The sequence below is a fragment of the Poromitra crassiceps genome (assembly GCF_964638095.1).
Source record: "Poromitra crassiceps genome assembly, chromosome: 5".
NCBI lineage: Eukaryota > Metazoa > Chordata > Actinopteri > Beryciformes > Melamphaidae > Poromitra > Poromitra crassiceps.
The window spans coordinates 51,666,864-51,688,016 of NC_139642.1; the positions used below are offsets into that span (position 1 = coordinate 51,666,864).

Consider the following 21,153-nt stretch of genomic DNA (forward strand, 5'->3'; position numbering starts at 1 on the left):
TCGAATTGCTCGAAATTCGACAGTGCACTTTCTTGGGGAGCACTTCCCAAGTTTGAAGTCGATCGGATGAACGGTACTCGAGAAAAAACGCTTTTTGTGTTGCCAGTAGGTTCAGGAAACTGATATGTCTTACTTGATGCCAAATGTTACTTATGGAAACAGACTTATATACAGCACTTAAAAACAGCTAAGCATGAACATATGAAAAGACACACTTGTTTAATCGATACATTGTTGAACATTGCTTTTAATCCAAAACTGGCAACTTTAAATGTTTTTTAAAGTTATCATATGAATGCAGATTGTAGGCTAATCTTGAACCTCATACAGTGGGTTAAAACATTGCACTTGAATTTTATTCAAGCCGAGACAAGTTGTGACATTCCATCTTATCCTAACTCATGTGTCCTTGTCTTCACCAACTCTCTTGCAAGTTCTACATCCTCTTTTTTCTTCCAGAAGGCATCCAAAGAAAAGTAATATAACAGTGGATCCAGACAGCAGTTCATACTAGCAAGACATATGGTTGGCAGGATTATATATTTATCTTTACTAAGCACAAGGGCCAATGACATAGGTAAGAAAGAGATGATAAACATGATCAAGTTCATGGCAAAAATCAGCATGACATTCACCTTGTTGTTGACCCTTGCAGAGTCACTGAGATGCCTGCGGAGAGTCCAAGACACCATAGCAGTGGACACCACATTGACTGCCAGCATGGTGAACATTAAAGCACACTGAAAATAAGCGACCACTTTATATGCTTGACAGTTCTTAGGAAAGTCAAAACAGGTAGAAGATGCATTGCATTTGTATAAAATTCCTGAAAAATGAATGCTCTCTGGGATGTTCACTACCAACACAACGATCCAAACGAAGGCAGAGGCTTTCCAGGCATTGGAGGTGGATCTCAGATGCTGTGATCTCAGTGGGTAAACCACTGCCAGCAGCCGGTCCACACCGATGAAGGTGATGAAGATGGAGCTGGAGCGCAGGTTGTTGCGGAAGAGCATAATGATCCAGACACATGCCATGATCCCCAAGGGCCAGCTGCCTGTGGCATAAAAGTAGACCCTCCAGGGTAGGAAGATCACCACCAGCAGGTCTGAAAGTGCCAGGTTGATCATGAAGACGGCACTGGGAGATTTGAGCCTGTGGCGGCGTATCAGAATCCACAGTGACACAGCATTGAGAGGCAGACCCACCACCATGATGCAGCTGAAGACTATGGCATAGGGCATCTTGTCTACCTCTGCATCCTTCTGTGTATAGTTCATCATGCCTAGCTGACAAGAAAAGCACTACTGTATCTGTGTATGCTTGACTGGCAATGGTGCAAACCAACTCTGCTCTCCAGTCTTTATATATGTAAACTGAGGTTAGGGTGGGTTGGCCTTAATAGGCTGAGGTTTAGGGTGTTCGTGTTTTAGGCAGTGGAAAGTTTTGAAACAGGAAACAAGGGTGACGTGCCTTAGATTCAAGATTCAAGATTCAAGATTTTTATTGTCACTCCGTAGTACAAGTATCACATGTGAAATTCTTGTGCTGTAGACTCCGTTACAACATAGTGCAAAAAAAACAAAAAAAACAACAAGAGGCAACAAGCAATAAAGCAGTAAGACACGCCACAGACAGTGGCGTATTCACTGCACATATGTGCAAATGGCATGAACATACTTTAAACATAATTAAACATAATAACATTCTGTTAGGTGCAAATAGCATATGCCTAATTAACATACTATTGAACATTAGTCATACGTGATGGTAGCAGCTGCAGTGCGGTACAGTACGGCTACTACACTATTTGTATATGTTAAGGAGTCTCGTGGCCTCCGAGAAGAAACTGTCCCTCAAGCGATTTGTGCGTGCTCTTGGGACCCTGTATCTCCTCCCTGAGGGTAGCAGGGAGAACAGACTGTTGTGGGGGTGGTTTGTGTCTTTGATCTTCATGGACCTCCTGAGGCACCGCTGGTTGTACAAATCTTGCAGTTCTGGCAGCTCACATCCTGTTACGTGCTGGGCCGCGCGCCTCACCCTTCTTAGCGCCCTGCGGTCCATGGTGGTGCAGTTCCCGTACCAGGTGGTGAAGCAGCCAGTCAGCAGGCTTTCAATGGTGCCTCTGTAGAAGTCCCTGAGGATTTTTGGCCTTAGCCCGAATTTCTTCAGGCGTCTGAGTCCGTGTAGTCGCTGTTATGCCTTTTTGACAACACCACTGTGCCGTTGATGGTGATTGACTTAATAGCAGAGCTCCACTGTGACATTCATGCATTTTCCGCTCCTGTTTCACTTTTGTTTCTAATACTGGGATTTTGATTGGCAGCCTAGTTTGGTTGTAATTACTTGAGAGGCAGAAAACAAGAAGAAGAACCATGGACAACCATGGCATTTCCATCAATTTTATTACTATTTTAAAATGTCATATTGATACCAGCGTTCTATAAAGGCCATATATGCTTTATAAGCATGTTCATTACAAGGGATTATAGACCACATTATGAATGTTCATGATCATCCATTATTCCCACACATGCCTTCCTTCAATCATGGCCACCTAATCATCCCTCATTACTTAATTAGCACATTCAGTCCTCAACTCTCCACTGAGAGCTCATGTATGGTGAGCGTTCTGGTGCAAACTGGCTGCCGTGCATCACCCAGGTGGGTGCTGCACATCGGTGGTGGATGAGTTGAGTTCCCTCCCCCTCCCTCCCCTGATATGTGAAGTGCTTTGAGTGTCTAGAAAGGCGCTATATAAATCCAATCAATTATAAGGGGGATCAATATGTCCTCCAGAAAATAAGCTTCAACGCGAGATCGAATATAAAGGACACCAAGACCACAGAGAGAGTGCCAAAGAAGATGGTTTTTAATTTAGAAAATCCTAACGCAGTGATGACGTATTTTTATAGACTTATCCAGAAGTCCCTGCACTTCCTGGTTCCTTCGTCTAAAAGTGATCCGACCGTGGTTAACAAAAGTTTAAGAAACGGCGAACGGCGTGTTTAGCAAGATAATCTTCACAAATGAGGACCACTTTTATAACTTGAAGCATAAATGTAAAAAAATTTAAATCGAGATTTTCAGAAAAAGCTTCAAAAGTCGGAACCGGAAGTGCAAACATCCAGGTCATTCCTGCTGTACTCTACACTCAAAAGTGCAAAAGAAATGCCAAACAGAACAAAAGATGGGAAGAGTCTGCCCAGCCATGCAATGGGCCAGCCACTTAACTCTGCAACGGCTCATCTAGAGATTCGGAGTCACAGCTATTATCATCGTGAGACGCGTGCGGTTCCCAGCAAAAACAGACAGCAGCGGCTCTGCTCCTGCTCAGTTTACCAGAAGGCAGCACCGCAGCAGTAACACTGTTTCAATAATGAGAGACTAGTAGAAAGTTTAACAAGCTTTAATGATACAAGAAATTAATTTTGGCTTATGACTCCATGATATGATGACGCTCTCCTGAGATGATGAGAGGGTGTCGTCATTGAAGAATATAATAGGAAATCCCCCATAGGGAATTCTTCAGGAGTCATGACGATGGTGGTGGTCAGGGGAGGAGGTGGGGCGAAAACAACTGCTTCAGCGTTACGTGCACATACGCAGCACATAGCAAACAGTAAAACATGGACTCTGATATACTACGCTGGTTAGCTGATTGGATCAGCAGGAAGGGAATAGCTTGGGCTGATTGGTTATTGCCACATGAGTGGAAGCAGCGTGGGAAACTGTGAATGGATGAGGAGACAGCATCAATGAACCTCAAAGAAAGGCGGCATGCACTGTGATATGACCTGAACTGGGCGTTAGCTGCTAAGTAGACTTCATTATTGAAAATAGTCCAAGACATTATTTGTGTGGCACAACACATCAGTTCAGCGAGGTATGCATGCAGGCTGTGTGTCCTGAGGGGCAATATCTTTCTCTAGGATAGTGCAGGGATGACCTACCACATATTTCTATAGTAACATTATATTGGGTTATTAATACCAGGATTGTCCCCACATAGCCTCATCATGTTTGAGTGTGAGAATCATAATTTATTAGTATTGGAGTTTAAAGGGGTTTATGAATGCTTTATTGTACAGCATAAAGTCTTCCTCATATCACAAGCCTATGGTGAAAAGGGTTACATTTAAAATAAAATGAAGTAAATAAATTGTACAATTAAGGCAACATTTAAATACAATTTCAAAGTGGAGGGGGAAAAAGAAGCAAAATTACAACAGGAAAGTATAACACAAATTGAAAATTCTATGACCATAGAAATAGGCATATATTGACCACAGTTTCTTTATTTGTCAGTGCTAAAAAGTTGGTGTAGCTGATCTGACAACAAGAGGCGTCAAACATTTTTGCTCTTCCTGTTTTTGAATTGAAGATGAAATGTGATTGCGTATGCACAGCCCCCAACACTCAGGGTTCCAGTAAATGCGAAGGAAGGTGTATGAGAGACAAAATGACGAAAAGATACTACTACTGTCCTTTATTTGTAGATTTTTTTTGTTTGCAAAAGACAAATATGCATTCTGTATATCTCCAGGCAAAATAAACACTGCCAACAAATAAGCTTACCAACACAGATGCTACAAACACACACACACAGACACACACACACACACACACACACACACAGACACACACACACACACACACACACACACACACACACACACACACACACACACACACACACACACACACACACACACACACACACACACACACACACACACACACACACACACACACACATACATATACATATACATATACATATACATATAAACTCAATACTTTCAGTCAATTGCAACCTCTTAAGCCAGTGGTGAACAATAAGCCAAAATACACAGCCTGGAAAAGTCATGGAATTAGTAAAATCCTTGAAAGTTCTAGAAAAGGAATTTAGTTTTAATTGTTACTGCAATCTTCTGTGGATAACCTTCCACAATGTAACATAACACCAAATGTATTGTCTGTAGCTGTTGACGTAAATCCAATATAAAGAGCTATGTCCTATTTAGCCAGTGTACAGGAGTAATGTCTGGTATTGATTCAGAGACACTGCCTCGCATTACATAGAAATTCTATTATGGATCCTTGAAAAGTCATGGAAAAGTTTTGAAATCTTATCCAAGAAAATGTGTGGGAACCCTGCAGCTAGAACAAATCATTCAATAAACAATTACATTTCCACACACAAGTAATCTCTTTGGCTGAAAAAGGAGCAAATCACAATGACAGTGGCAATTTTGATGTCATGGCATTCTAACTCTTTACGTCCCTTGTCTTCACTCATCTCTTGCAATGTCCACATCCTCTTTTTTCTTCCAGAAGGCATCCAAAGAAAAGTAATATAACAGTGGATCCAGACAGCAGTTCATACTAGCAAGACATAGGGTTGGCAGGATTGCCTCTTTTGGGCCAAGCATAAAGGCCAGTGACAGAGGCACGAAACAGATGATGAACATGATCAAGTTCATGACAAAAATCAGCATGACATTCACCTTGTTGTTGACTCTTGCAGAGTCACTGAGATGCCGGCGGAGAGTCCAAGACACCATAGCAGTGGACACAACATTGACTGCCAGCAGGGTGAACACTAAAGCAGACTGAAAATAAAACCCCACTGGTGTATACGGAGCCGGACACTTAGGAGGATGAATGTCAAAACAGGTAGATTCATCACACCTTGATAAATGTCTTGAAAATGTGATGCTCTTTGGGATGCTCACCACCAACCCAACGATCCAAACGAAGACAGAGGTTTTCCAGGCATTGGAGATGGATCTCAGATGCTGTGATCTCAGTGGGTAAACCACTGCCAGCAGCCGGTCCACACCGATGAAGGTGATGAAGATGGAGCTGGAGCGCAGGTTGCTGTGGAAGAATTCTATTGTGCTGACACACCACGCAAGGCCAAAGGGCCAGCTGCCTGTGGCATAAAAGTAGACCCTCCAGGGCAGGGAGATCACCAGCAGCAGGTCTGAAAGTGCCAGGTTGATCATGAAGACGGCACTGGGAGATTTGAGCCTGTGGCGGCGTATCAGAATCCACAGTGACACAGCATTGAGAGGCAGACCCACCACCATGATGCAGCTGAAGACTATGGCATAGGGCATCTTGTCTACCTCTGCATCCTTCTGTGTATCATTAATCATGTCTAGCTGACAAGAAAAGCACTATCTGTGTATGCTTGACTGGCAATGGTGCAAAGCAACTCTGTCCTCCAGACTTTATCTATGTGATCTGAGGTTAGGGTGGGTTGGCCTTAATAGGCTGAGCTTAGGTTGTGCGGAAAGTTTTGAAACAGGAAACAAGGGTGACTTGACTTAGGGTGACAAGTTACCATGGCATTTCCATCAATGTTATGACTATTTTAAAATGTCATATTGATACCACCGTTCTATAAAGGCCATATATACTGTATATAATCATTCATGACAGCTTTACCAGCACCAGTTGTTAGGATGACGTCATCATTCCTACTTTGACGTCGTCATTCCGACTATGATGTCATCGATCACTGATGATGTCATGGTTCATAAGTGTCTTTCATGCCTTTCGCTAGTGATGTCATAGCACAGGTGATGTCATGTCTCTGATGATGTCACAAACGGTATGATGTCATAGCACAGGTGGTGTCATGCTCGGATCTATAAAGGCCTGTTCCGGCAGGCTCTCGCGAGTGATTCATAAATTCACATCAAGGATCATACCAATCTCTGCAACGTCTGCAACCTGCAACTTCTGCAACCAGCAACTTCTGCAATCTCTGCGACCGTTCCCAAACCTCGAACTGTGCAGCCCCAGCCATCAAGTTCCACAACACCCCAGCTTCTCAAGACCTACCAAGTTTCCCGTGGCCCCCAACTACCCGCGAATAGATCCCCATGTCTGACACCGATCCTGACAGTATGAATCACTCTAAAGCGGATCTAGCGGACACACTTCCGCCAGTCAAGGAGGAAGCTCCCGAGACCCCAGTTTTCCCGCCAGTCAAGGAGGAAGCTCCCGAGACCCCAGTTTTCCCGCCAGTCAAGGAGGAAGCTCCCGAGACCCCAGTTTCCCCGCCGGCCACGTCAGGTGGTCCACCAGGCGACACCTTCCAAACAGCACGGACTTCTACTATTTCTGACCTGGGCGCGCGACTCGCGGAGACGCGACGGGAGCATGCGCTCTTCGCGAACATGCTTCGGGACGTGCTCGACGGCCAGAGGGAGGCAGCTTTCAAGGCTTCCCAAGCCGATGATCGGCACGCCCTCCTGGCTGGCCGGCTGGCCCGTCTCGACGGGCTAGGCCCCCAGGGCGTCATTCCGCAGTCTCCTGCCCCCCCTGCCCCTCCTGCCCCAGCTTCTGAGCGATCAGTCACCCCAACCCAAACACTGGAGGTTTCCTGTGCAGCAATGCCTCTTGCTCCCACCGTGCCTGCCTCGCAGCAGCTGGTTGAGCCACTGCACGTGTCCCTGCTAGGTGCAGCTGAGCGTCGGGGCGATTTCAAAGAGAGGCTTGCAGGACTGCTGCAGGTGGAGGGCATGACTGTAGATGACCTCCGTCAGTTACTCCCTGCTGCCCCGGCCCCTACTTCCGCGCTGAATGCCAGCATGGTTCAAGGCAGGGCAGTGGATGGCCCCCGTAACATACCGCCTACTCGAGACCCGCCCGCTAGCCCCACTGAACCCATCCTGCAAGCACTGGGTGAGTTGCTTGATAGGACTAGGCCCCCTACTGCTGCTGCTGCTGAGCATGTTAGTTTTCGCCGCCTACGTCTGTTCTCCGGAACACTGCCCACTCCGGCGGGAGAAGAACAGTTTGAGCACTGGTTCGAGCAAGCGCGCCTTATGGTTGAGGAGTGTGACTGCTCTCCTAAGGAGAAGAGGATGAGACTGATGGAGAGCCTCAAAGGCGCAGCACTGGAGGTTGTTAAAGCAGTCCGAGCCCATGACTCCGGAGTTAGCCCTGAAAGGTGCCTGGAAGCACTTGAGCACGTCTTTGGGACTGCGGAATCTGGAGATGACCTGTACTTTGCGTTCCGCCTGATACAGCAACAGTCAGACGAGAAGCTCTCCGACTTCCTGAGGCGTCTGGAACGATCGCTGGGTAAGGTGGTTCAGCGTGGTGGTCTTCTGCCGGGGAGTGTGGATAAGGTGCGGCTAGAGCAACTGCTGAGGGGCGCAGTAGCCTCTGACTTGATGTTGGTTAATCTCCGCCTGAGAGAGAGAAGAGTAGAGCCGCCAACCTTCCTTCAGTTGTTTTCTGAGATCCGCACGGAAGAGGAGTATGAGTCCACAAGAAAGAGACTCAACCCCTTTGGGCAGAGTGCCCATGTGGGGCTGAAGGTCGACTTGGGACAGGCTGAGGTTATGAGTTTGAGCCAAGTTTGGGCCGAGGTCGAAAGGCTCAGGTCCATGATCCCGGCCGGGGGAGCTCGGCCGGGCCAAGAGACGCCCAACCGCGCCGCAGATGCCGTTCCTCACCCTGCCCCCTCCGCTACCGCGGCCCTTGCCGCTGCCCCCCCCTCTCGATCGGGCAGGGACCACGTCTCCCCTGAGGAAAGACAACGCCGTATCCGCGACAACCTCTGCCATTATTGTGGTTTCCCGGACCATGTGGTCGAGGACTGCCCCATCCGCTCGAAAGGACGCAAGACACCAAAAGACTAGGCTCAGTAGCCGTTGGGCAGATGCTACTGAGCCAGACCGACTGCGCCCCTCTGCCCGTATCGTCGTTTGATTGCACCCTCTCGTGGCGGGGTCGGCCACTTGCCCTCCCAGCCTTTGTCGACTCGGGGGCGGAGGGGTGCTTCTTGGACCGCGGTACTGTTTCTCGACTGGGCGTGGGTACCGTCCCACTTTCCCCCGCCCTTGAGGCCATAACCCTCGGGGGCCAGCGCTTCGCCCAGATTACTGAAAGAACCATGCCAGTTGACCTCCGCTTTTCTGGGAACCATCGGGAGACAATTCACTTCCACGTGACTGACTGTCCTAACACTCCCGTGGTCCTCGGCCGCCCCTGGTTAAATCTGCACAAACCCTTCCTCCAATGGTCCCCAGGCAAGGGCAAGGTGGTCTCGTGGAGCCCCTATTGCCATGCAAATTGCCTGGTCGCCGCGCTCTCTCCGGCTTCCCCTGCACCGGTGTCGGCTGCGGCTCCCCCGGATCTGTCGTCCGTTCCCATGGTTTACCATGATTTGGCCCCGGTGTTCGGGAAGGAGCATACGCCAGATCCTGACACCAGTGGCTCCTGCATTACATTACTGGCTTTCCTTGGGAAGCTAAGCAGGTCTGGCCTATAGGATACTCCTTGGATGGGAGACTGGTGCTGGAAGTGGTGTTGGAGGACCAGTAGGAGGTGCTCTTCCCCTCTGGTCTGATGAATAATCTGGTCTGATGAATTATCTCCCCAATGCCCCAGGGCAGAGACAGGGACTCTGTCCTGTGAGTGAGCGCCGTCCTTCGGATGAGACGTTAAACCGAGGTCCTGACTCTCTGTGGTCATTAAAGATCCCATCGGCACTCTTCACAACAGTAGGGGTGTAACCCCGGTGCCCTGGCTAAATTCCCACACAGGCCTTCCTTCAATCATGGCCACCTAATCATCCCTCCTTACTTAATTGGCTCTATTAGTCCTCAACTCTCCACTGTGACAGCTGATGTGTGCTGAGCGTTCTGGTGCAAACTGGCTGCCGTGCATCACCCAGGTGGGTGCTGCTACACATCGGTGGTGGATGAGTTGAGTTCCCTCCCCCTCCCTCCCCTGATATGTGAAGCACTTTGAGTGTCTTGAAAGGCGCTATATAAATCCGATCAATTATAAGGGGGATCATTACATCCTTCAGAAGAAAATAAGCCTCAATGCAAGATTGAATATAAAGGATGCCAAGACCACAGAGAGAGTACCAAAGTTTTTAGTTAGAAAAACCTACCGCAGAGATGGTGTATTTTTATAGGCTTATCTAGAAGTCCCTGCACCTCCTGGTTCCTTCTCTAAAAGTCAATAGGATTTTTTTTATGGGAATCTCTGTAAATATCTGAAATAAGATCTGTGGTTAACAAAAGTTTAAGAAACGGCGAACGGCGTGTTCAGAAAGATAATCTTCACAAATGAGGACCACTTTTATAACTTTTGAAGCGTAAATGTGAATTTTTTTAAATCGAGATTTTCAGAAAAAGCTTCAAAAGTCGGAACCGGAAGTGCAAACATCCAGGTCATTCCTGCTGTACTCTACACTCAAAAGTGCAAAAGAAATGCCAAACAGAACAAAAGATGGGGAAGAGACTGCCCAGCCATGCAATGGGCCAGCCACTTAACTCTGCAATGGCTCATCTAGAGATTCGGAGTCACAGCTATTATCATCGTGAGACGCGTGCGGATCCCAGCAAAAACAGACAGCAGCGGCTCTGCTCCTGCTCGGTTTACCAGAAGGCAGCACCGCAGCAGTAACACTGTTTCAATAATGAGAGACTAGTAGAAAGTTTAACAAGCTTTTAATGATACAAGAAATTAATTTTGGCTTATGACTCCATGATATGATGACGCTCTCCTGAGATGATGAGAGGGTGTCGTCATTGAAGAATATAATAGGAAATCCCCCATAGGGAATTCTTCAGGAGTCATGACGATGGTGGTGGTCAGGGGAGGAGGTGGGGCGAAAACAATTGCTTCAGCGTTACGTGCACATACGCAGCACATAGCAAACAGTAAAACATGGACTCTGATATACTACGCTGGTTAGCTGATTGGATCAGCAGGAAGGGAATAGCTTGGGCTGATTGGTTATTGCCACATGAGTGGAAGCAGCGTGGGAAACTGTGAATGGATGAGGAGACAGCATCAATGAAAGGGGGGGAGCCTAACAATGAATGGGTTATACAACCTCAAAGAAAGGCGGCATGCACTGTGATATGACCTGAACTGGGCGTTAGCTGCTAAGTAGTCTTCATTATTGAAAATAGTCCAAGACATTATTTGTGTGGCACAACACATCAGTTCAGCGAGGTATGCATGCAGGCTGTGTTTCCTGAGGGGCAATACATTTCTCTAGGATAGTGCAGGGATGACCTACCACATATTTCTATAGTAACATTATATTGGGTTATTAATACCAGGACTGTCCCCACATAGCCTCATCATGATTGAGTGTGAGAATCATAATTTCTTCGTATTGGAGTTTAAAGGGGTTTATGAATGCTTTATTGTACAGCATAAAGTCTTCCTCATATCACAAGCCTATGGTGAAAAGGGTTACATTTAAAAGAAAATGAAGTAAATAAATTGTACAATTAAGGCAACATTTAAATACAAATTCAAAGTGGAGGGCGAAAAAGAAGCAAAATTACGACAGGAAAGTATAACACAAATTGAAAATTCTATGACCATAGAAATATAGGCATATATTGACCACAGTTTCTTTATTTGTCAGTGCTAAAAAGTTGGTGTAGCTGATCTGACAACAAGAGACGTCAAACATTTTTGCTCTTCCTGTTTTTGAATTGAAGATGAAATGTGATTGCGTATACACAGTCCCCAACACTCAGGGTGCCAGTAAATGCGAAGGAAGGTGTATGAGAGACAAAATGACGAAAAGATACTACTACTGTCCTTTATTTGTAGAAATGTTTTGTTTGCAAAAGACAAATATGCATTCTGTATATCTCCAGGCAAAATAAACACTGCCAACAAATAAGCTTACCAACACAGATGCTACAAACACACACACAGACACAGACACACACACACACACACACACACACACACACACACACACACACACACACACACACACACACACACACACACACACACACACACACACACACACACACACACATATACATACATATACTGTACATATACATATACATTACATATACATACATATACATATAAACTCAATAATTTCAGTCAATTGCAACCTCTTAAGCCAGTGGTGAACAATAAGCCAAAATACACAGCCTGGAAAAGTCATGGAATTAGTAAAATCCTTGAAAGTTCTAGAAAAGGAATTTAGTTTCAATTGTTACTGCAATCTTCTGTGGATAACCTTCCACAATGTAACATAACAGCAAATGTATTGTCTGTAGCTGTTGACGTAAATCCAATATAAAGAGCTATGTCCTATTTAGCCAGTGTACAGGAGTAATAATGTCTGGTATTGATTCAGAGTCACTGCCTCACATTACATAGAAATTCTATTATGGATCCTTGAAAAGTCATGGAAAAGTTTTGAAATCTTATCCAAGAAAATGTGTGGGAACCCTGCAGCTAGAACAAATCATTCAATAAACAATTAAATTTCCACACACAAGTAATCTCTTTGGCTGAAAAAGAAACAACTCACAATGACAGTGGCGATTTTGATGTCATGGCATTCTAACTCTTTACGTCCCTTGTCTTCACTCATCTCTTGCAATGTCCACATCCTCTTTTTTCTTCCAGAAGGCATCCAAAGAAAAGTAATATAACAGTGGATCCAGACAGCAGTTCATACTAGCAAGAGATATGGTTGGCAGGATTGCTTCTTGGCGAAATGCAATAAAGGCCAGTGACAGAGGCACGAAACAGATGATGAACATGATCAAGTTCATGACAAAAAGCAGCATGACATTCACCTTGTTGTTGACCCGTGCAGAGTCACTGAGATGCCTGTGGAGAGTCCAAGACACCATAGCAGTGGACACAACATTGACTGCCAGCATGGTGAACACTAAAGCACACTGAAAATAAATCACATCTGGCATATACCGACACGTAAGAGGAAGAATGTCAAAACAGGTAGATACATTGCACCTGGATAACTGTCTTGAATGGTTGATGCTTTCTGGGACGTTTATTACGACCCCAAGGATCCAAACAAAGGCAGAGGCTTTCCAGGCATTGGAGATGGATCTCAGATGCTGTGATCTCAGCGGGTAAACCACTGCCAGCAGCCGGTCCACACCGATGAAGGTGATGAAGATGGAGCTGGTGCGGATGTTGTTGTGGAAGAATGCCATGTTGCTGACACACACCGCAATGCCAAAGGGCCAGCTGCCTGTGACATAGAAGTAGACCCTCCAGGGCAGGGAGATCACCAGCAGCAGGTCTGAAAGTGCCAGGTTGATCATGAAGACGGCACTGGGAGATTTGAGCCTGTGGCGGCGTATCAGAATCCACAGTGACACAGCATTGAGAGGCAGACCCACCACCATGATGCAGCTAAAGACTATGGCATAGGGCATCTTGTCTAGCTCTGCATCCTTCTGTGTATCATTCATCGTGTCTAGCTGACAAGAAAAGCACTATCTGTGTATGCTTGACTGGCAATGGTGCAAAGCAACTCTGTCCTCCAGACTTTATCTAGGATCTGAGTGGGTTGGCCTTAATAGGGTGAGTTTAGGTTGTGTGGAAAGTTTTGAAACAGGAAACAAGGGTGACTTGACTTAATAGCAGAGCTCCACTGTGACATTCATGAGTTCGTTTACCTCCTGTCTCATTTTTGTTTCTAATACTGGGATTTTGATTGGCAGCCTAGTTTGGTTGTAATTACTTGAGAGGCAGAAAACAAGAAGAAGAACCATGGACAAGTTACCTTGGCATTTCCATCAATGTTATGACTATTTTAAAATGTCATATTGATACCACCGTTCTATAAAGGCCATATATACCGTATATAATCATTCATGACAGCTTTACCAGCACGAGTGGCTCCTGCATTACATTACTGGCTTTCCTTGGGAAGCTAAGCAGGTCTGGCCTATAGGATACTCCTTGGATGGGAGACTGGTGCTGGAAGTGGTGTTGGAGGACCAGTAGGAGGTGCTCTTCCCCTCTGGTCTGATGAATAATCTGGTCTGATGAATTATCTCCCCAATGCCCCAGGGCAGAGACAGGACTCTGTCCTGTGAGTGAGCGCCGTCCTTCGGCGAAAACAACTGCTTCAGCGATGATGATCAGCAACTGAGAATGACACATGGCACATACGCAGCACATAGCAAACAGAGTAAAACATGGACTCTGATATACTACGCTGGTTAGGTGATTGGATCAGCAGGAAGGGAATAGCTTGGGCTGATTGGTTATTGCCACATGAGTGGAGTGGAAGCAGCGTGGGAAACTGTGAATGGATGAGGAGACAGCATCAATGAAAGGGGGCGAGCCTAACAACCTCAGGAAAGGGGGCGTGCACCGTGATATGACCTGAAGTGGGCGTTAGCTGCGAAGTAGTCTTCGCGGCTCATCTAGAAAATAGTCCAAGACATTATTTGTGTGGCACAACAGGCATGGGAGCCGCAGCAGTTCAGCGAGGTATGCATGCAGGCTGTGTGTCCTGAGGGGCCATCTTTTTCTCTAGGATAGTGCGGGAAGACCTGCCACATATTTCTATAGCAACATTATATTGGGTTATTAATACCAGGATTGTCCCCACATAGCCTCATCATGTTTGAGTGTGAGAATCATAATTGATCCTAGACATGTTTATTACACACAGAGATGCTCTTTCACCATTTTACCAAGTATTAGAGTTGCCACATGAGTGGAAGCAGTGTGGGAAACTAAATGGATGAGGAGACCGCATCAATGAAAGGGGGGGGGGGGGGCTAACAATGAATGGGTTATACAACCTCAAAGAAAGGTGGCGTGCACTGATATAAGTAGTCTTCATTATTGAAAATAGTCCAAGACATTATTTGTGTGGCACAACACAGCAGTTCAGCGAGGTATGCATGCAGGTTGTCGCGAGGGGCAAGCTTTTTCTCTAGGATAGTGCAGGGATGACCTGCCACATATTTCTATAGCAACATTATATTGGGTTATTAATACCAGGATTGTCCCCACATAGCCTCATCATGATTGAGTGTGAGAATCATAATTTATTAGTATTGGAGTTTAAAGGGGTTTATGAATGCTTTATTGTACAGCATAAAGTCTTCCTCATATCACAAGCCTATGGTGAAAAGGGTTACATTTAAAAGAAAATGAAGTAAATAAAATAATAATTGTACAAATATAGGCATATATTGAGCACAGTTCCTTTATTTTTCAGTGCTAAAAAGTTGGTGTAGCTGATCTGACAAAAAAAGACGTCAAACATTTTTGCTCTTCCTGTTCAAGGAAACATTGAAGATGAAATGTGATTGCGTATACACAGCCCCCAACACTCAGGGTGCCAGTAAATGCGAAGGGAAGTGTATGAGAGACAAAATGATGAAAAGATACTGTCCTTTTTTGCATTAGAGTATATTCATTTTCTATGAACGTAGACATTTAGGCATATATTGAACACAGTTTCTTTATTTTTCAGTGCCAAAAAGTTGGGGCAGCTGATCTGACAAGAGGCGTCAAACATTTTTGCTGTTCCTGTTCAAGGAAGAAAATTAAGATAAATTAAGATAAGCCACCAACACTATGCCAATAATAAAGTGTATCATATATCTCTAGGCAAAATAAACACTGCCAACAAAGCTTACCAACACAGATGCTACAAACACACACACACACACACACACACACACACACACACACACACACACACACACACACACACACACACACACACACACACACACACACACACACACACACACACACATAATAAACTCCATAATTTCAGTCAATTGCAACCTCTTAAGCCAGTGGTGAACAATAAGCCAAAATACAAAGCCTGGAAAAGTCATGGAATTAGTAAAATCCTTGAAAGTTCTAGAAAAGTCCTGGAATTGTGTTTTAATTGTTACTGCAATCTTCTGTGGATAACCTTCCACAATGTAACATAACAGCAAATGTATTGTCTGTAGCTGTTGACGTAAATCCAATATAAAGAGCTATGTCCTATTTAGCCAGTATACAGGAGTAATAATGTCTGGTATTGATTCAGAGTCACTGCCTCGCATTACATAGAAATTATATTATGGATCCTTGAAAAGTCATGGAAAAGTTTTGAAATCTTATCCAAGAAAATGTGTGGGAACCCTGCAGCTAGAACAAATCATTCAATAAACAATTAAATTTCCACACACAAGTAATCTCTTTGGCTGAAAAAGGAGCAAATCACAATGACAGTGGCGATTTTGATGTCATGGCATTCTAACTCTTTACGTCCCTTGTCTTCACTCATCTCTTGCAATGTCCACATCCTCTTTTTTCTTCCAGAAGGCATCCAAAGAAAAGTAATATAACAGTGGATCCAGACAGCAGTTCATACTAGCAAGACATATGGTTGGCATGTAGGCTTCTCGGGGAAAAGCAAAAAGGGCCAGTGACAGAGGCACGAAACAGATGATGAACATGATCAAGTTCATGACAAAAATCAGCATAACATTCACCTTGTTGTTGACTCTTGCAGAGTCACTGAGATGCCGGCGGAGAGTCCAAGACACCATAGCAGTGGACACAACATTGACTGCCAGCATGGTGAACACTATAGCAGACTGAAAATAAAACCCCACTGGTGTATACGGAATCGGACACTTAGGAGGATGAACGTCAAAACAGGTAGATACATCACACCTTGATAAATGTCTTGAAAATGTGATGCTCTCTGGGATGTTCACTACCAACCCAACGATCCAAACGAAGGCAGAGGCTTTCCAGGCATTGGAGGTGGATCTCAGATGCTGTGATCTCAGCGGGTAAACCACTGCCAACAGCCGGTCCACACCGATGAAGGTGATGAAGATGGCGCTGGCGCGCAGGTTGCTGTGGAAGAATACTATGGTGATGACACACTCCACAATGCCAAAGGGCCAGCTGCCTGTGGCATAGAAGTAGACGCTCCAGGGCAGGGAGATCACCAGCAGCAGGTCTGAAAGTGCCAGGTTGATCATGAAGACGGCACTGGGAGATTTGAGCCTGTGGCGGCGTATCAGAATCCACAGTGACACAGCATTGAGAGGCAGACCCACCACCATGATGCAGCTGAAGACTATGGCATAGGGCATCTTGTCTACCTCTGCATCCTTCTGTGTATCATTCATCGTGTCTAGCTGACAAGAAAAGCAATACTGTATCTGTCTATGCTTGACTGGCAATGGTGCAAAGCAACTCTGTCCTCCAGACTTTATCTAGGATCTGAGGTTAGGGTGGGTTGGCCTTAATAGCCTGAGTTTAGGTTGTGTGGAAAGTTTTGAAACAGGAAACAAGGGTGACTTGACTTAATAGCAGAGCTCCACTGTGACATTCATGAGTTCGTTTACCTCCTGTCTCATTTTTGTTTCTAATACTGGGATTTTGATTGGCAGCCTAGTTTGGTTGTAATTACTTGAGAGGCAGAAAACAAGAAGAAGAACCATGGACTAGTTACCATGGCATTTCCATCAATGTTGTGACTATTTTAAAATGCCATATTGATACCACTGTTCTATAAAGGCCATATATACCGCCCAGCCACTCCCAATACCCACCCCTCGAAACCCCAACTCTCTACAACTTTCCTATCCCTAGCTACAGTACGGCCCCTTTTCCATAGCCCTCTACCCTTTCATGACCACACCCCCTCCCACCACCCAGATACACCTAGCCACCCCCCTACCACCCCTCGAACCTCGATTCTCTGGCCTTCCTATCCCTAGCTACGGCCCCTTTTCCCTAGCCCCGCCCCTTTCCTTACCATGCCGCTTCTCACCACCAAAATACACCTAGCCACTCCCCCTACCCAGCCGTCGAACCCTGACTCTCTATGACAGCCATTGCCTAAGTTAAGCATGTGGCCCACTTTGAAATCAGAAAATCTTTCGGGGCACACCCAACCCATTAATCACAACTCTGATCAACACACGAGAAGATGATGCATTTCCCTATCATTTGTATTTCATAAACAGAATATGTGAATTTGGGCATATGGCAATGCAGTGCAAATTAATAATCCATCCACATACAAAAATGTAGGCAAAATACCCAAAAGCCCCACTGCCAATATTTTCTTCCCCAGAAGTAGGCCTATTTGTGTGCATCACACATATGAGATATTTATTGAGACAAACTGTGATGAGCAACAACAGAAAAAAATCAATCCACAAGCTATTAATGCTACTAGAGTGCACTCATTTCTCGGGTGGAGACTCCGGAGACGATGCGCCACGGCCATGGGCACACTTTTTTGGGGTGTGTGACCAAACTCCTGACAAAATTTGGCACTTTTGGGTCCCCAGCAGCGCACCCCACAAGTTTGAAGTCAATCGGATGATGAGATACATGAAAGCCATGTGCTGATTGGTCGAATTGCGCAACATTCGACGCTACACTTTCTTGGGGAGCACTCCCCAAGTTTGAAGTCGATCGGATGAACGGTTCTCGAGAAAAAACGCTTTTTGTGTTGCCAGTAGGTTCAGGAAACTGATATGTCTTACTTGATGCCAAATGTTACTTATGGAAACAGACTTATATACAGCACTTAAAAACAGCTAAGCATGAACATATGAAAAGACACACTTGTTTAATCGATACATTGTTGAACATTGCTTTTAATCCAAAACTGGCAACTTTAAATGTTTTTTTTTAAGTTATCATATGAATGCAGATTGTAGGCAAATCTTGAACCTCATACAGTGGGTTCACATTGCACTTGAATTTTATTCAAGTCGAGACAAGTTGTGACATCCCATCTTATCCTAACTCATGTGTCCTTGTCTTCACCAACTCTCTTGCAAGTTCTACATCCTCTTTTTTCTTCCAGAAGGCATCCAAAGAAAAGTAATATAACAGTGGATCCAGACAGCAGTTCATACTAGCAAGAGATATGGTTGGCAGTCTTATATATTTATCTTTACTAAGCACAAGGGCCAATGACATAGGTAAGAAAGAGATGATAAACATGATCAAGTTCATGGCAAAAAGCAGCATGACATTCACCTTGTTGTTGACCCTTGCAGATCGTCACTGAGATGCCTGCGGAGAGTCCAAGACACCATAGCAGTGGACACAACATTGATTGCTAGCATGGTGAACACTAAAGCACACTGAAAATAAATCACATCTGGTATATACCGACAGTTAGGAGGCAGAACGCCAAAACAGGTAGATACATTGCACCTGGATAACTGTCTTGAATGGTTGATGCTTTCTGGGACGTTTATTACGACCCCAAGGATCCAAACAAAGGCAGAGGCTTTCCAGGCATTGGAGATGGATCTCAGATGCTGTGATCTCAGCGGGTAAACCACTGCCAGCAGCCGGTCCACACCGATGAAGGTGATGAAGATGGAGCTGGAGCGGATGTTGTTGTGGAAGACAACTATGATCCAGACACACGCCGTAATACCAAGGGGCCAGCTGCCTGTGACATAGAAGTAGACCCTCCAGGGCAGGGAGATCACCAGCAGCAGGTCTGAAAGTGCCAGGTTGATCATGAAGACGGCACTGGGAGATTTGAGCCTGTGGCGGCGTATCAGAATCCACAGTGACACAGCATTGAGAGGCAGACCCACCACCATGATGCAGCTGAAGACTATGGCATAGGGCATCTTGTCTACCTCTGCATCCTCCTGTGTATCATTCATCGTGTCTAGCTGACAAGAAAAGCACTACTGTATCTGTGTATGCTTGACCGGCAATGGTGCAAACCAACTTTGCTCTCCAGTCTTTATCTATGTAAACTGAGGTTAGGGTGGGTTGGCCTTAACAGGCTGAGGTTTAGGGTGTTTGTGTTTTAAGCAGTGGAAAGTTTTGAAACAGGAAACAAGGGTGACGTGCCTTAGATTCAAGATTCAAGATTCAAGATTTTTATTGTCACTCCGTAGTACAAGTATCACGTGTGAAATTCTTGTGCTGTAGACTCCGTTACAACATAGTGCAAAAAAAAACAAAAAAAACAAAACAAGAGGCAACAAGCAATAAAGCAATAAGACACGCTACAGACAGTGGTGTATTCACTGCACATATGTGCAAATGGCATGAACATACTTTAAACATAATTAAACATAATAACATTCTGTTAGGTGCAAATAGCATATGCCTAATACTACTATTGAACATTAGTCATACGTGATGGTAGCAGCTGCAGTGCGGTACAGTACGGCTACTACACTATTTGTATATGTTAAGGAGTCTCGTGGCCTCCGAGAAGAAACTGTCCCTCAAGCGATTTGTGCGTGCTCTTGGGACCCTGTATCTCCTCCCTGAGGGTAGCACGGAGAACAGACTGTTGTGGGGGTGGTTTGTGTCTTTGATGATCTTCATGGACCTCCTGAGGCACCGCTGGTTGTACAGATCTTGCAGTTCTGGCAGCTCACATCCTGTTACGTGCTGGGCCGCGCGCCTCACCCTTCTTAGCGCCCTGCGGTCCATGGTGGTGCAGTTCCCGTACCAGGTGGTGAAGCAGCCAGTCAGCAGGCTTTCAATGGTGCCTCTGTAGAAGTCCCTGAGGATTTTTGGCCTTAGCCCGAATTTCTTCAGGCGTCTGAGTCCGTGTAGTCACTGTTGGGCCTTTTTGACAACAGTGGCGGTGTGGTTGGCCCATGTCAGGTCCTGGTGGATATTGACTCCCAGGTACTTGAAGCTGTCCACCCTTTCCACCACTGTGCTGTTGATGGTGATTGGCTTAATAGCAGAGCTCCACTGTGACATTCATGTATTTTCCGCTCCTGTTTCACTTTTGTTTCTAATACTGGGATTTTGATTGGCAGCCTAGTTTGGTTGTAATTACTTGAGAGGCAGAAAACAAGAAGAAGAACCATGGACAAGTTACCATGGCATTTCCATCAATTTTATTACTATTTTAAAATGTCATATTGATACCAGCGTTCTATAAAGGCCATATATGCTTTATAAGCATGTTCATTACAAGGGATTATAGACCACATTATGAATGTTCATGATCATCCATTATTCCCACACAGGCCTTCCTTCAATCATGGCCACCTAATCATCCCTCATTACTTAATTAGCACATTCAGTCCTCAACTCTCCACTGTGAGAGCTCATGTGTGGTGAGCGTTCTGGTGCAAACTGGCTGCCGTGCATCACCCAGGTGGGTGCTGCACATCGGTGGTGGATGAGTTGAGTTCTTCCCCCCCTTCCCTCCCCTGATATGTGAAGCGCTTTGAGTGTCTAGAAAGGCGCTATATAAATCCAATCAATTATAAGGGGGATCAATATGTCCTCCAGAAAATAAGCTTCAACGCGAGATCGAATATAAAGGACACCAAGACCACAGAGAGAGTGCCAAAGAAGATG

The 21,153-nt window shown here is 45.3% G+C and overlaps 5 protein-coding genes and 1 pseudogene across 6 annotated transcripts; 1 reads left to right on the plus strand and 5 right to left on the minus strand.

The window, feature by feature from the left end:
* Positions 1-389: 389 nt before the first annotated feature.
* LOC310776583 (lysophosphatidic acid receptor 6-like) lies at positions 390-1,283 on the minus strand (the record flags this gene model as incomplete). The annotated part of the gene is made up of 1 exon (XM_083636761.1): positions 390-1,283. The coding sequence occupies one exon, from the start codon at positions 1,281-1,283 to the stop codon at positions 390-392; it is 894 nt and encodes a 297-aa protein (XP_083492887.1).
* A 4,011-nt stretch (positions 1,284-5,294) lies between these two features.
* On the minus strand, positions 5,295-6,164 carry LOC310776584 (lysophosphatidic acid receptor 6-like; the record flags this gene model as incomplete). Its single annotated transcript, XM_083636762.1, has 1 exon — positions 5,295-6,164. The coding sequence occupies one exon, from the start codon at positions 6,162-6,164 to the stop codon at positions 5,295-5,297; it is 870 nt and encodes a 289-aa protein (XP_083492888.1).
* A 1,245-nt stretch (positions 6,165-7,409) lies between these two features.
* On the plus strand, positions 7,410-8,666 carry LOC310776585 (paraneoplastic antigen Ma2 homolog; the record flags this gene model as incomplete). The annotated part of the gene is made up of 1 exon (XM_083636763.1): positions 7,410-8,666. The coding sequence occupies one exon, from the start codon at positions 7,410-7,412 to the stop codon at positions 8,664-8,666; it is 1,257 nt and encodes a 418-aa protein (XP_083492889.1).
* Positions 8,667-12,398: 3,732 nt separating this feature from the next.
* Positions 12,399-13,259, minus strand: LOC310776586 (lysophosphatidic acid receptor 6-like; the record flags this gene model as incomplete). Its single annotated transcript, XM_083636764.1, has 1 exon — positions 12,399-13,259. One exon carries the CDS (start codon positions 13,257-13,259, stop codon positions 12,399-12,401), a length of 861 nt encoding a protein of 286 aa, XP_083492890.1.
* A 2,832-nt stretch (positions 13,260-16,091) lies between these two features.
* On the minus strand, positions 16,092-16,958 carry LOC310776587 (lysophosphatidic acid receptor 6-like; the record flags this gene model as incomplete). Its single annotated transcript, XM_083636765.1, has 1 exon — positions 16,092-16,958. The coding sequence occupies one exon, from the start codon at positions 16,956-16,958 to the stop codon at positions 16,092-16,094; it is 867 nt and encodes a 288-aa protein (XP_083492891.1).
* A 1,627-nt stretch (positions 16,959-18,585) lies between these two features.
* LOC310776588 (lysophosphatidic acid receptor 6-like) lies at positions 18,586-19,478 on the minus strand (annotated as a pseudogene). The gene has a single exon. The product of its transcript is annotated as a lysophosphatidic acid receptor 6-like (transcript).
* Positions 19,479-21,153: the final 1,675 nt, after the last annotated feature.